Here is a 16,231-nt window from a genome sequence, read left to right as displayed (position 1 = left end):
AAGGACCAAGTTGTGCATAAAAATCGGTAAATTTTTCACTAGGACTCGTGTGTGCGTGTGTGTGTATCCTTTGCTGATGGAACTTAAACTAATGTGAAATGCCAAATGCCACCAAGCTGTACGAAGAAAGCTGGCAACGCATGAACTAGAAGAGCAGAATTATATTACAATGCCATAGCATGAATCCAGAAACTGAAAATCATTATATTTAAATGGCAATGCATGAAATTTGAAAGAAAGGCGGAGAATTAAAGGGTTGAAACATAAGAGCAAATTTTCTCTCAATAAAGACATGAAATTACACAAACCTTGCTAAGACAATGTCTAAACAGTGTTCCAAAAAGCGAAAAGCGCAAAACAATGAAATCTATGGAACTTGAAGAAAAAGCAAGAAGTGAAGCCTTCTCTGAAATGAGGCGCACGATTTTAAAAAAAAAAAATTAAAAAATGCCAAATATCCATGATTTTAGACTTTAGTACTATAACAATCAAGCTGCTATTAAAATAACTAATTTCAACATCCAATATACAGTAATGTCAGTATTGGTCCAACTCCTCAAAGTTGAGCTTGAAAGAATCGCTGCTTTTCTTTGGATTATTTTGCGCCTCATTACTTGAAGCGCATGGCCTCACCCATGAAGCGATAACCGCTTCCTTCAGATTCCTTTGCTTTAAGCGACAAATCGATGGCTTTTAATAACACGTCATTTAACATGTCAAGTTCACAGAGGCTGCTAAGACAGGTGCATGGAGAGTATTTAAGTCTGTGTAGATCTGAAAAAACGAGAAATGAAAGGATTACCAGAGTATGTTTGAGGAAGATCTTGGAATCCTTCATGTACTTCTTTAAAGATATAGAGGCACGTACCTATACAAAAAGAGGATGGAGAAGAAATAAAACCATATGGGTAGATCCTTCTAATTATTCGGGACAAACCCTTTTAAGCAACTCTTCGAGCTCGCAGCTCATTTCAATACCATCTTCCTTAATTCTCAGTAGCATATCCTCTGCTGTTCTGTTGGCAGCTATGTAAGTGCGAAGCAATGAACCATAGACATCACTACTAAGACAATTCAGCTTTTTCAAATACTTGTAGAACTCCTCAGCACCACCAACATCTCTCTCTTCTATAAAATACTCGAGAAATTTATTTATTGTTTCACATTTTGGTTGCCATTCATTCTCCTTTACAAGGAATACAACTGCTTCCAGGCACTCCATAGCAAGATCAATTCGACGATGCCTCAAAAAGAATGCTATGAACATTTCCCAAGCCAAGAAGAAAGGTCCTTGTGATCGTTTCAAACCACGAAGAAAGACTTCCTCCGCATCATGTAGCATGTCATTTCTCAGATAAGCACTAATGACATTATTTGGCAGCCTCATAGTGTAACTAGGGCAGCTCGTTTCCCATTCCTCATAGCATTTCTTTAAACCATCCATGTCATTAAGCTTACCGAGGGACTGAAACATGACAAGATAACTAGAATTGGTTATTTCCAAGAAACCGGACTTTAGAGAATTCCAAATACGATAAACCTCAACAAGATTAGATATTCCGGCATACAAACTAATCAAATAGTGGTATGCCTCACGATTACGAGGTCCCATCTCTTCCTCAAGCTTCTTTAGAGCTAACTCAGCTTTGTCATGAAGCCCAGCCTTAACATAAGCAACAGCCAAGTTACTATAAATGGTCCAATCGCACTCCTCTACATTCTCCTGCTTTATCTCCTCAAAGACTCTTTCCACTCCTTCTATATCATCTACACAAGAATAGCTATTCATCAAGATACTATACGAAAATGTACATAGTGGAACCTTTCTACTCTTCATTTCCTGTACCAAGGGGGGTACTTTTTCTGGTTGCCCTAGTCTCATATATAAGGACATAAGATTGTTGAATTGCCATGAATTAGATGCTAAGTTCAATTGATCCATTTTCTCAAAGAGGGACAACGCCTTGTCTGTCATTTTTTCAACACAGTAGCAATGCAAGAGTGCTCCATAAGTGCTTTGAATCTGCATCGAAGGTGAGAGGCTGCCAAAGTAATTTTCAGCTGCAGTTATTCCTTGAACTTTTGCTATGAGATCTAACCGTACTCCATAATCACCAAACGACAATTTTATACCTCTTCTCTCCATCCAGTCCATTATCTGCATCAATACATGGAATATTCAAAATCACTTTGATGTGGATATACTCCAACTGGAAGGCATAACTTAACAATGTCTGCACAAACATATTTCTCGCAAGCAGTTGATAGAAACATATAATGCATTTGTGACAGGAAATCTATCTCCTCTCTGGAGCATAACTCCAAACTTCTAACTAGAGCTTCTTCTTCTTCTTCTTCTTTTTTTTTTTTTTTTTTTTGGATGAAGTAAGTAGATTCATTAAATGGAATCAAGAAGATGTAAAAGAGTACAAGGATAGAGCTTTCAGGTTACAAAAGAGATTTGATTAGCTCCAGTACAGTTAACTTATGTTTAGGGAGCTAACAAAATCCAAATATTGATCAATGCTATTTACAGGGGTCAGTTAGACCAACTAAAGATATTTGCCAGACATCTAGCCTTCAAGAAGTAACTAGGAGTTGAGATTCCATGAAAACATCTTCCGTTCCTCTCTGTCCATAAGCACCAAAAGATACATGCTGGGATCCTCTTCCAGATATCTTTGAAGGTTTTATCAACTCTCCATAGACTCCAGCTTTCAAAAGCCTCCTTAAGACTGAAAAGCATTACCCAACTGAGTCCAAAAAAGCAGTAGAATATATTCCATAGGCCAGCAGCAAATGTACAGTGGAGAGGTGGGTGACTTTCTGAGCTTTACCGACACATGTAACATCTGTTAGCACGCTGGAAATTTCTTCTGATGAGGTTATCTTGTGTTAAGTAGGCTCCATTTAATGCAATCCCTCTTGCATGTTTCTCCCGAAACTCAAGTCCTATGTGTTGCCTGATCTATTTTTCTGCAATGCTTGAGTCTGGATGTGATGCTATAAGATGCAAACTTGGGAATTCTTCTCTCAGTGATGTTCCTCTTAACCATGTGTCCTTCCAAAAGCTTATATGAATACCATTTCCCACCCCAAAGTGACATTGCTGCAGAATTCATTCAGTGATACTTTTCCAACGTCCAACTCCATTTGTCCTCACTGGAGTTATAATATAACAATCACTTATGCCTTATCAGTTATTGCAAATTATTCGACTATGAGAATCTTATATACACATCCCACTATATTCAGGGCATTCATTCCATTACACGCTATCAATTTGTCTCTTAAGACAAGCTTGTTGCTTCTTGATATTTTTACATCTTAGACAGAAATTGGTTAAGCCTGAAAGCATGCCCTGTGCAGTTATTCTTCAGAAATGAAATGAAATGGAGGAAATAATGTGCCAATAAACTCTTATTTTATAAAATCAATCAAGGAATTCACAACAACAGTTTGAAAACCCTTTGCGCTTACGGATTGGAAAAGCTGAAAGATTGGCCTGCATTCTTTCAGTAGCTTACCATTGTCCATACCAAGTATTCTCTCTTTCCATGCCATAAAGATTGTCATCCTAAACTTAATGTTCCAATTCCGAGACTATAACAATCAAGCATCTACACCTCAATCCCGAATTAGATAGAGTCGGATATATGAATCATCCCCTGTGGAATTATACTAGGTATGTTGTTTTTGTTGGATATATGAATCATCTACAACCATTTTACTCTATGTGGAATCCCTTGATTTCTAATACTAAATAATCTGTCCTTCAGAGCACTTTAAGGTTTTGTAAAAGAATTCTCAAAATCTCGCACTTATCCCTACATTCCACAAGTTTGGCAAATACAGTATAAATTAGTTGGATCAGCTATATAAGTATATTCATTCCATTTTATGAGCTCATTCATAATTTATCCTTTAACGCAATTTAAGGATTCTCTAAAATAGTTTTCATGTATCTGATATACAAGTTTGTAACTAGACTAAAAAAAATCTTGGTAAACACCAAACCTAGAGCCCTTCTGGATTAGGTGATTAAAATTAGTTGATAAGCATCAGGTGCTCATAAGCATCAAGTGTTGAAAACACTTTTAGGGGATGAAGTTGATTTTATAAATAAGCTATAAAGTGTTTTGATAATAAATATAACAAATTACTAAAACTTTTTGCAATTCAAACAGGGTTAGAGGTACTAATAATCAAGAGGCTAAACCTCAAGGGCATGTTGATATCGTCTATGTTTACGCAGCTCCTTTATGCATTTGTTCAGTTCATACTTCTTCAAAACTCTGCCTTTTCCAATGTACTCATTTATTGTTTCACTAACCGACCCATTTGTAGCTTCCAAAGCCCACAATCTCAGGTAGAGCCGCCGGTCTCCTTCACACTGCTCCTCCTTCACCGCCGCTGCCGCCGTGGTACATAGTCTTCTGACGTTGACTGGTGTTTCCTTTGAAATCTGGCGGGTCAAATTCCGGATCATTTTGGCCCGATAACTTCCACTCTTCCAGCCCGCAAAAGATAGAAACCCCAACCCCGCAAGGGTTTTTACTAGGGTTTATCATTTTCTTTCTTTCTTTTTCCTTTTTCCTCGTCCCTTCTTTCTATTTTTTGATTGCAATAAAAAAGAAAAAGGAAAGTCATCCACGATAGTGAAGGGAGAAATGCCTTTTCACCAAAATTAGTTATCTGTCTACCAATTATGTGTCATAAATTAAAATAATCTTAAACTATTTGCAAGTAGCTTTAGTTTAAACCCTATATTTATCTTAAGTTTTTTATTTTATATATATAAATTATTACTTTAGAACCCCAAAACTTAAAAAGATTAAAATTTCATACGCATAAGCTTCACTCCTGGCTCCACCTATGCTCTATGTTGTTATTAGTCCTACACTAACGTGTCTTGTTTAAAATCCCTTGAATGAAGTTGAATTAATAGGATATATTTACGATACCCCTTGCTTAAATAGTTTACTTAATTTACATGTATATTATAAGCCAAAAATAATAAAATACATGATAAGGTTGAATGCCCTTGACTCGAAACACAAATTTGATAAAGTTTTTTTATAAAAGTTGAATTCTCTTAATAAAATTTCTGTCTCCGATATTGATCGCGTGAAATATCACATGGCATTTCAAGGTGGACTTGATACCATAGCAAGTTATATAACCTAAACCTGAAAATTGCAATGATATAGTTTTCTTGCCTTTCCGTTTTTTCCAATACCTTTCCCTGTTATTTCTTTCTGTTTTCCCAAAACCTTTCCCCATTATTTAAGTTTCGTCTTAAATTTATTGCTATACCAACTGCTTCTTCTAAACATATCAGAGTTCTGTATTAATGTGGAAGCAGCGCTGTTAACACTGTCACCAAAAGTACTCAAATTAATAATTGTAAAGCTGCCCTTTTATAACGGTTTCTTAGATTAGGCAAATGTGTTGCAGGAAAAGAAGGATAAAACCTTTTAATTGGTGGTTCAAATTTTCTAATTATGCAGTTTATTTATTTTTCATAGTAATCCATAATTATATCAAATGTTGGGATCTTTCTATTATGGCAAAATACAGAGTTACCCATCAACCTTGCAGCGAAATCCCTATTACACACCTCTTTCACGTGAAACTTTTATACACTCAAACTTTCAAAAGTGTGTCTAAGACGCATCACCTTTGTGCTTGACCAATTTTTCAGATAACGTGAAAGTCACGCCCTAATAGGGTCGTGACACGTGTCATTGACTTTAAAAAGGAAAAGAAATACTAAAAATTAAAATTTAACCCATCTTCTTCGTCTTTCCATTTTCTATCTTAAGCACCATTGTTGCTACCATCATGGCTATTTGTGAGAAAGTTTCCAACAATACCAAAATTCAACCACACCATCTAAACAACTAGCCGAAAATAATCGAGCAATAAATTGAGTTCAATAACCCAATAATCAATAAGACCCAATTGAATTTTTAAGCTTTTTTCGATACCCCAGCAATGGTGGATTCTAGGTTTTTTCACTAAACTTTCAAATACTATTGTTAAAGCTTTTAAATCTATTACAAATAAATAGTTTTCACAATATTTGAATAATATACCAACAAAATCCGCTCATTTTTAGATCTAAAATTGATATGTTCTTTCAAAAATCCTATTTGGGGAAGAAAATGAGGAGGGTGGTGGTGAGAAAGAAGGAGGAGGAGAGGTTCTTATGGGGAGGGGAGACAAAAAAAATGGGATTTTATACGGGCTTCACGCGCTTTTATTGTGTGTAAATACGTAAGTGCTATCTGGTCAAAAGTAGTGTGTCTTAGACACTTTTGAAAAATTGAGTGTGTAAAAGGTTTCCCGTGAAAGAAAAGTGTGTAATTTCGCTATAACGTTACGGGTAAACTATGTATTTTGCCTTCTATTATAATGTATTATGAGAAACCGAAATTGTGTTCGGATAACAGGCAGAGAAGAATATTTAGCATGTGCCCTGGTATTAAAAAGGTCTATGGTATGAAATGCATCAGTCAGTAGAGATGCAACCGAGAGAAAATATAGAATGGATTAAAAGTATATACATCACCAGTATACAATTATTTGTGAACAGGTCTTGGTATCCTTCATATATTTCTTCAAAGATCCCTACAGACAGAGGATATACCTACAGACAGAGGATGGAGAAGAAATAAAACCATATGGGTAGATCCTTCTAATTATTCAGGACAAACCCTTTTAAGCAACTCTTCGAGCTCGCAGCTCATTTCAATACCATCTTCCTTAATTCTCAGTTGCATATCCTCTGCTGTTCTGTTGGCAGCTATGTAAGTGCGAAGCAATGAACTATAGACATCACTGCTAAGACAATTCAGCTTCTTCAAATACTTGAAGAACTCCTCAGCACCATCAACATCTCTCTCTTCTACAAAATACTCGAGAAATTTATTAATCATTTCATATTTTGGCTGCCATTCATTCTTCTTTACTCGAGAGGCAGCTGCTTCCATGCACTTCATAGCAAGATTGATCTGATGATTCCTCAAAAAGAATGCCATGAACATTTCCCAAGCCAAGAAGAAAGGACCTTGTGATCTCTTCAAAGCATGACGAAAGACTTCCTCCGCATCGTGTAACATGTCATGTCTCAGATAAGCACCAATTACACTATTTGCCAGCCTCATATCGTAACTGGAACAGCTTGATTCCCATTCCTCATAGCATTTCTTTAAACCATCTATGTCATTAAGTTTACCGAGTGACTGAAGCATAACAAGATAACTAGAATTGGTTGTTACTGAGAAATGAGATTTCAGAGAATTCCAAATACGATAAACCTCACCTAGATTAGATATTCCAGCATGCAAACTAATCAAATAGTGGTATGCCTCACGATTACGAGGTCCCATCTCTTCCTCAAGCTTCTTTAGAGCTAACTTGGCTTTGTCATGAAGCCCAGCCTTAACATAGGCAACAGCCAAGTTACTATATGTGGTCCAATCGCACTCCTTTGCGTTCTCCTGCTTTATCTCCTCAAAGACTCTTTCCACTCCTTCTATATCACCTAAACAAGAATAGCTATTCATCAAGATATTATACGTAAATGTGCATAGTGGAACCTTTCGGCTCTTCATTTCCTGTACCACGGGGGGTACCTTTTCTGGTTGCCCTAGTCTCATATATAAGGACATAAGATTGTTAAATGCCAATGATTTAGATGTGAATTTCAATTGATCCATTTTCTCAAAGAGGGACAATGCCTTGTCTGTCAATTTTTCAACACAGTAGCAATTCAAGAGTGCTCCATAAGTGCTTTGATTCTGCATGGAAGGTGAGAGGTTGCCAAAGTAATTTTCAGCTGCAGTTATTCCTTGAACTTTTGCTATGAGATCCAAGCGTACTCCATAATCACCAAACGATAAGTTTATACCTCTTTTCTCCATCCATTCCATTATCTGCATCAATACATTGGCATATTAGCTCATGATATTCAAAATCACTCTGATGTGGATATACTCGACCTGCAGGTCATAACTAAACAATGTCTGCACAAACATATTTCTGGCAAACAGTTGATAGAAAAATATAATGCAAAATTGTGGCAGGTAAAATATCTCCTCTCTAGAGCATAACTCCAAAGATCTAACTAGCTTCTTATAACACAACCACCATCTATGCCTTATCAGTTATCGCACACTATTTTGGGTCCACTATAAGAATCTTGTATACACATTCCACTATATCCAGGGCATTCATTACAATACCCATAAACAATTTGCCTTTTATAATAAGCTTGTTGCTTGATATTTTTACAACTTAGACAGAAACTGGTACAGCCTAAAACATGCTGTGTAGTTGTTCTTCGAAAAGGGAAAAAAATGAAGAACTAATGAGCCAATACACACTTATTTCATAAAAGCAATCAAGAACTTCACAACAATGACAGTTTGAGATCCCTTTCTGCTTACAAATTGGAAAAGATGAAGCTTGGCCTGCATTCTTTCAACAGCTTACCGTTGTCCATACCAAGTGTTCTCTTTTCCCCATACCATAAAGATTGTCATTCTAAACCTAATGTTTCCAATTCGCAAACTATATCAATCAAAAATCTACACCTCAATCCCGAATTAGTTAGAGTTGACTATATATGAATCATCTACATCCATTCTGCTCTATTTGGATTCATTTGATTCCAATAACAAATAATTAGACCATTAAAGCACTTTAAAGTTCTGTAAAAGAATTCTCAATATCGCACACTAATCCCTACACTCCACAAGACTGACTTATACCATATCCATAAGTTGGATCAGCTATATAAATATATCTATTCCATTTTACCAGCGCATTTCATTATTACTAAAAAGGTTTGTCCTTTAATGCAATAAAAGGGTTCTTAAAACAGTTTTCCCAAATCTCACGTTTATCCATACACAGTTATACTGAATACTATTAACCATCTTATCTTATGGTTATCTTGACTAAGCCATAGGATATTATCTTCTTTATCTCTTGTTACTGATTGGCACAGTTTGAATAAGTCTCCTCATAATTTGGAGCATCTTTAGGAGTAGATATTAGTTCCTATTATATAGGAGCTTCTGTAGTGGATAGTTAACTTTACTTGAGCTCTAGTTTGTTGTAATTTATGTATTTAAGGCTTGTTATCAGATTCAACACAATCATCCTTTGACCTCTATCAACTTAACTTTATATGGTATCAGAGCATCAATAAACTCCACCGAGCTAGATCCAATTCATTCCCTTTAAACTTCTTGCATCCATGGCTTCAGTTATCAACTCTGGTGATGCTACTGCTGCCAGCAGCAATCCTGCTGCCTCTGCTACCACTCATGTGGTACAATTTAATCATGTTGCTCAGTTACCTATTAAACTACAAGGTAACCTCAACTTCTCAACCTGGAAAGCCCAACTTGTGATGCTATTAAATGGTCATCAACTCATGGGACATCTTGACGGAACCATAACTGCACCGTCACCTACTATTATCCAAAATACTCTTACTGTACCAAATCCCAAGTATCAAATCTGGTTCTCTAAGGATCAATTGATCCAACAAGCAATGATGGCATCCGTCAATCCTACCATTGCTCCAACTGTTGCCAAAGCTTCATCTGCTAACAAAGCATGGGAACTTCTTCACACGGCTTACGCCAACAAGAGTCACACTCGCATCTTTAGCTTGCGAGATCAATTGCAAAACTCCAAAAAGGCCTTGAAATCCATTGCAATTACCGGAGGTTCGCTCTCTCTCTGATGCTCTCAAAGTTGCGGGTTCACATGTCACTGATGACGAACTTGTTGTCAAAATTCTAAGTGGCTTTGGCCCTGAGTATCGCGAAATATCTGCTGCGATACTCGCACGAGACTCCTCTCTGAGCTTTGAGGAATTATTTCACAAGCTCACAGATCACGAGCTTTTCCTCAAACACCAAGACCTTGAGAAATCATCTTCTATGATTACAGCAGCTGTAGACCAGAAAACCAACACGCCTCCTCAATTCAACAGGAACAACCGTCGTTTCAACAATCAGCCATGGAAATCATCTCAGCCTCGACAATGGAATTCCAATAATCAGCAAAATTTGAGGCAATCTAAGCAATATGTCAAATGCCAATTTTGCCAAAAATTTGGGCACACGGCAGATGTTTGTCGCTCCAAGTCTTACAATCACTTTGAAGCTAAAGCTAACTTTGCTTCTGGAATGCAGTCAACTGGAAACTCCCGGGTTCTAGACTCTGGTGCAACACACCATGTCACTGCAGAGCGTCACAACCTTGAGGAGTATACAGGAAACGAGGAAATATCCATAGGTGACGGTAAAACCATTCCCATCACTCATACTGGTTCAACTCAAATACAAGCATCTAAAACTGCTTTCAAGCTTTCTAACACTCTTTGTGCTCCATCAATTAAAAAGAATCTGATTTCAGTTGCTAAGTTTTGCCAAGATAACCTAACGGCTGTTGAATTTTTTCCTTTTACTTTTGTTCTGAAGGACCTGCATACTCTGAAGCCGTTGGTACAAGGCCGGAATAAAAATGGACTCTATGAATGGCCGCATCTGCAACCCGCATCACCATCAGTCAGCCTTGTCTCCATTAAAGCCCCACTTCACCTCTGGCATTGTCGATTGGGTCATCCACATTCTACAATTTTAAATTTCCTTTTGAAGAAGTTTTCTTTACCTGTTGCTACCAAGGAAAAATTTGAATTTCGTAATGCTTGTTCTTCTAATAAAGCGCATCGTTTGCCATACGACTCACTTTGTCCAGTAATATGCCTCTTCAGATTGTTTTTAGTGATTTATGCGAACCATCACCTGTTTTATCACTAGATAAAAATTATATTATTGCGTTTTTGTTGACCAATACACCAAAAATAAACTTGAACCTAGATCCACCCCCTGTGTGTATTTAGGTATTTCTCACACTCACCACGCTCATATCTGCTTTGACCCGGCACAGTCTAAAATTTTCGTAAGTCGTGATGTTCAATTTTTTGAAAAAAAATTCCCTTTTAAAAAAATGTTCATACATTTACAAAAAAATGCTTCCAAAGTATGTTGGAAAGTGGTTAACTCAAAAGAGGACAGTCCAAATACAACTCAAATTCCACCTCCCTCTATCCCATCGCTTATTCCGGTCTTTTTAGAGTCCAACTTTCAACATTCTACTAATTCCAATAGAGATATTCACTCCAACAGCAACAGCCAAGTACCAGCAGCTACAGAGAATTCAGGTAATACACAACTCCCTGCTCCTTCTTCTTTGCAACTCCTCGCACTTTCTCCTTCACAAAATACTGCTACAAATAAGCAACAACCTCCTACTTTGCTAACATATCAGAGACGCAGAACCACAGCCAGCAACATGCCATCCCAACAACCATTATCAACCACCAGAGAAGCCCCTCCTCCAACCTCCACTTCGGCACCCTCTGAGAGTCTAAATACCACAAACCCATCTACAATTGATCCCTCCCCTGCAATACCACCAGAATCAACTCGCATTATAACCAGGTCCCAGAACAATATTTTCAAGCGCAAAAGAACATTCTCTTTTCTGACCCATTTGTCTCCTACGCCTATAACACTCAAACAAGCTGACAAATATGAAGAGTGGAGACAAGCAATGAAAGATGAATATGATGCTTTGATGAAAAATCAGACTTGGGAATTGGTACGGCGAGATCCATCCACAAATGTTGTGGACTGCAAATGGTTGTACTGAATCAAACGGAAAGTGGATGGTTCCATAGAACATTACAAAGCTCGTCTAGTTGCAAAAGGGTTCATGGAGCGTCCTGGCTTAGATTTTCATGAGACATTCAGTCCCGTTGTTAAACCAATAACGGTAAGGCTAGTGCTATCAATAGCCGTGCAACACAGACCGCCAATCCATCAGCTTGATGTCAATAATGCTTTCCTGCAAGGGAAATTGGATGAAGAAGTTTTTGTCTCAACCCCGAGGCTTTGTTAATCCCCAATTTCCATACCATGTTTGCAAACTGAAAAAGGTTATTTATGGCCTCAAAACAAGCCCCCCGAGCTTGGTATACTGCTTTGCGTGAACATTTATAGAAGATGGGCTTTGTTAAATGTCAATCTGACACCTCTTTATTTGTATTGACGCATTTGGCTGCAACTATTTATGTGCTCGTCTATGTTGATGATATTTTGGTCACTGAAAATCATTCACTATTGATTAAATCTGTTATCAGTTCCTTGGCAGATCGATTTGCATGGAAGGATCTTGGCCATTTAAATTATTTCTTGGGTGTTGAAGTTAAGCAAGTACCAGATGGTCTCATTCTCTCTCAATCCAAATATATTTTGGACATTCTTTCCGAAATGGATATGGATAATTGTAAAGGTGTTTCTACTCCTATGTGTTCCAGTCAACCGCTTCGGGTAGTCGATGGTTCCCCCCCTACTGATGCAACGCGCTACCGACGCACCCTTGGCAAATTGCAGTATTTGTCCTTCACTCGGCCTGATATATCTTATGCAGTCAATAAATTATCGCAATTTATGCATGCTCCGACTGATGAACATTGGAAGCGGTTAAAAGAGTACTACGGTATCTCAAAGAAACAGCACGTTCATGTATTCGCATCCTTCGCGGCTCAGAATCTAATCTGTATATGTATGATGATGCCGATTGGGCAGGCAACCCGAATGACAGAATATCTACATCAGGTTATATCGTTTTCTTTGGTCCTAATCCAGTCAGCTGGTTATCAAAAAAGCAACATGCCGTGGCTCGCTCATCCACCGAAGCAGAGTACAAATCAGTTGCCAATGCACTTTCGGAGCTCACTTGGGTGCGAAACTTACTCCGTGAGTTACATGTCACCATTCCGAAGACGCCAACAATCTTCTGTGATAATGTTGGAGTTACTTATGTATCTCACAACCAAGTATTTCATACCCGCATGAAACATGTTGCTGTAGTTTTCGCACATGTCCGAGACCAAGTGCAAGCTCATCAAGTTCATGTTAAGCATACTTATGCTTGTGATCAACTTGCTGATACCTTCACCAAGCCACTACCTAAACCAGCCTTTGCTAGGTGTCGTTCCAAGTTAGACATTGTTGCACCATGCCTAACTTGAGGGGGTGTATTAACCATCTTATCTTATGATTATCTTGACTAAGTCATACAATATTATCTTCTTTATCTCTTGTTACAGATTGGTACAGTTTGAATAAGTCTCCTCATAATTTGGAGCATCTTTAGGAGTAGATATTAGTTCCTATTATATAGGAGCTTCCGTAGCAGATAGTAAACTTTACTTTAGCTCTAGTTTGTTGTAATTTATGTATTTAAGGCTTGTTATCAGATTCAATACAATCATCCTTTGACCTTCTTATCAACTGAACTTTATAAATACAAGCCTACAGGGCTTATCAAGTTGCAAAGGTCGACGGACTTGTGGACTTAGATCACAGCTTTGAGCTCTGCGCCATGCGAACTAAGCTTGGTATTTAAGTGGAGAAGGCTAGAGGCCCACCCATTATCCCCAAGTTTTGCCGAATTTTTCAGTCATTAAAAAAAACAGCTACGCTGACATACAAGTCTCTGACCAGACTAAGAAAATTCTTGGTAAACACTGAACCTGTAAGACACATTAGTAAAACCTGGTGAAGTTCAAAAGGGGGTTGAGGTAATAATTAGGAGATTCGAGAGAGTAGACCTCAAGGGCATGTTGGTATCTTTTATATTTACGCAGCTCCTTTATGCATTTCTCCAGTTCATACTTCTTCACTACTCTGCCTTCTCTCATGTACTCATTTATTGTTTCAGTTACCGACCCTTTTGTAGCACCCAAAGCCGACAATCTCCGGTAGAGCCGCCCGTCTCCTCCACGCTGCTCCACCGCCTCTGCCTCTGCCGCCGCCGCCGTACATAGTCTTCTGAGCTTCACTGGTGTTTCGCTGGAAATCTGGCGGGTCAAATTCCGGATCATTTTGGCCCGACAACTTCCTCCAGTATAGCTCCAGCTCGCAGGAGATACAATCCTCGTATTCCCAAGGGTTTTTACTAGGGTTCAGCATTTTGCTTTTTTGTTTTCCTTTTAAACTTTTTTCTTTTTTCTTTCCCTGTCCCTCCTCGTTCTTTTTTTTTTTTTTGATTGCAGTAAAAAAGGGAAGTCATCCACGATACGAGATGACCAAAAATAGTTACTTTACTCAAAAATTAAAAATGAGGAGATTTTACGAGAAGGATAAACTTGAAGAGAGGGTTTATATAACTAACTTTTATTACTTTCTCTAATTTATTTAAGATGATTATTACTTTGTGCGACGTGTTCAAAATGCACTACGTAATAATTAAGAGCAAATTCATGTAATCTGAAATGTGTTATCGGGACGCTAGTTGGCTAAGATAGTGTACTTGTTACAAGTGTCTGCCTACCTGCTTCTGGAGGCTTGCAAAAAGAATGACAAAAGTTTGCTATAGTACGTTTTATACTGCCAAGGAGAGCGAACATAACTTCTCAAGAGCTTTGCCATAATAATCTAATTGGCACTTCAATTTCGGATTCTCTACCTCAACCCAATGAGTAAAAATTGTGTGGAGTAGCCACTTTTTAAAGTGATATTTATTTTTTATCCAGTATTTTTAATGCTTAGCAATAATAGCCACTAATCTATTAAAATTAATATGAAAAGACTGTGTTACCCTTTCTTCTATCTCTTTCATGTGTTAGGCACAAGCATGAAATAATTACCCGAGGAATTCTGAAAGTCCCCCAATTCCTGCGAACTTAAATGGTTGAGGACCTTCTCTTTCAAGATCCTGATCCAAATTGTATTTAAATATATGAACTTGTATTCTGGAAAGATGAATATATATTAAAGCAAAAAAAGACATAAGTAAGATTAATTTGAATCCTCTTCTTCAGCAGCTTCTAAACCACCTTGAACCCAGAAAATGTTGTTGTAACCAGCATTGTATAGCACCTCACAAGCCGCAATGGACCTGCCTGATGCAAAGGGTTACACATGAGCAATAAGGAACACAAATGACCAGATTAGTCATGAACATAAGGATCTTTCGGTGCCTACTCTATCTGTTCAACTATGGACCTATTACGAGTTCAAAAGTTAAGGACACTTGGTGCTGAACTTAGAGTTTCAAGTTCAAAAGTTAAGGACAGTTGGTCCTGAACTTAGACTAACAAACTCAAAAGTTAAGGACACTTGGTGCTGAACTTCGAGTTCCAAGTTCAAAAGTTAAGGACACTTGGTCCTGAACTTAGACTAACAAACTCAAAAGTTAAGGATTATAGGTCCTGAACTTACAGTTACAAGTTCAAAAGTTAAGGATAATAGGTCCTGAAGTCCTGAACTTAGACTAACAAGCTCAAAAGTTAAGGACAATAGGTCCTGAACTTAGGCTAAGAAGCCCAAAAGTTAAGGATAATAGGTCCTGAACTTAGACTAACAAGCTCAAAAGTTAAGGACACTTGGTCCTGAACTTACAGTTACAAGATCAAAAGTTAAGGACATGTAGTCCTGAAGTCCTGAAGTTAGGTTCAAAAGTTAAGGACATGTAGTCCTGAAGTCATGAACTTAGAGTTCCAAGTTCAAAAGTTAAGGACATGTAGTCCTGAACTTAGAGTTACAAGTTCAAAAGTTAAGGACATGTAGTCCTGAAGTCCTTAAGTTAAGTTCAAAAGTTAAGGACATGAGCAGAAGGGTATTTTCGTCCGGGTAGTTAAAGTTTATTAAAGTAGTGGCTAAAGACTAAAGACATTTTAAACAGTGGCTTAAAAGTAAATACATGTGTTATTAGTGGGTAACTGTGCACTTCCCCCACCCAATGATGAAAAGACTTCTAAAGAGCTTTGCTATTCGATAAAATTAAGGAAAACATGTTCTAATTTTTTCATATTTGGTTGGCTTAAATGTTTTAGAAAATATTTTACTCATCAACTCATTTTTTTCTGATTGCAGGAAAATATTTTCCCTATCAAAAGAAAGGAAAACATTTTCCAAAACTCTTTTTCAACCTTACCCACCCCACCCTAAATAAAAATATTACTAATAATACTTTTTTTTCATGAAAGATTTTTTTTTTCATTTCAACAAATGAGTATTTTCTTTTCATGATATTAAAAAATATTTTTTTTTACTTTAACAAAAAAGGTATTTTTTTCATGATGTAGAAAAAGTATTTTCTTTCATTTCAACAAAATGAGTATTTTCTTTTCATG

General features: G+C 37.4%; 1 protein-coding gene across 1 annotated transcript; it reads right to left on the bottom strand.

Annotated features, from left to right (window-relative positions):
• On the bottom strand, positions 265–14,107 carry LOC109237110. The gene is made up of 5 exons (XM_019403372.1): positions 13,706–14,107; positions 6,707–7,940; positions 4,220–4,557; positions 869–2,158; positions 265–774 (listed from the first exon to the last, which is right to left on the bottom strand). Exons 1-4 carry the CDS (start codon positions 13,976–13,978, stop codon positions 923–925), a joined length of 3,081 nt encoding a protein of 1,026 aa, XP_019258917.1. The 5' UTR covers positions 13,979–14,107; the 3' UTR covers positions 265–774; positions 869–922.

This window comes from Nicotiana attenuata, chromosome 1 (genome assembly GCF_001879085.1).
Source record: "Nicotiana attenuata strain UT chromosome 1, NIATTr2, whole genome shotgun sequence".
NCBI classification, from domain to species: domain Eukaryota; kingdom Viridiplantae; phylum Streptophyta; class Magnoliopsida; order Solanales; family Solanaceae; genus Nicotiana; species Nicotiana attenuata.
This window is presented reverse-complemented; position numbering and strand designations above follow the sequence as displayed.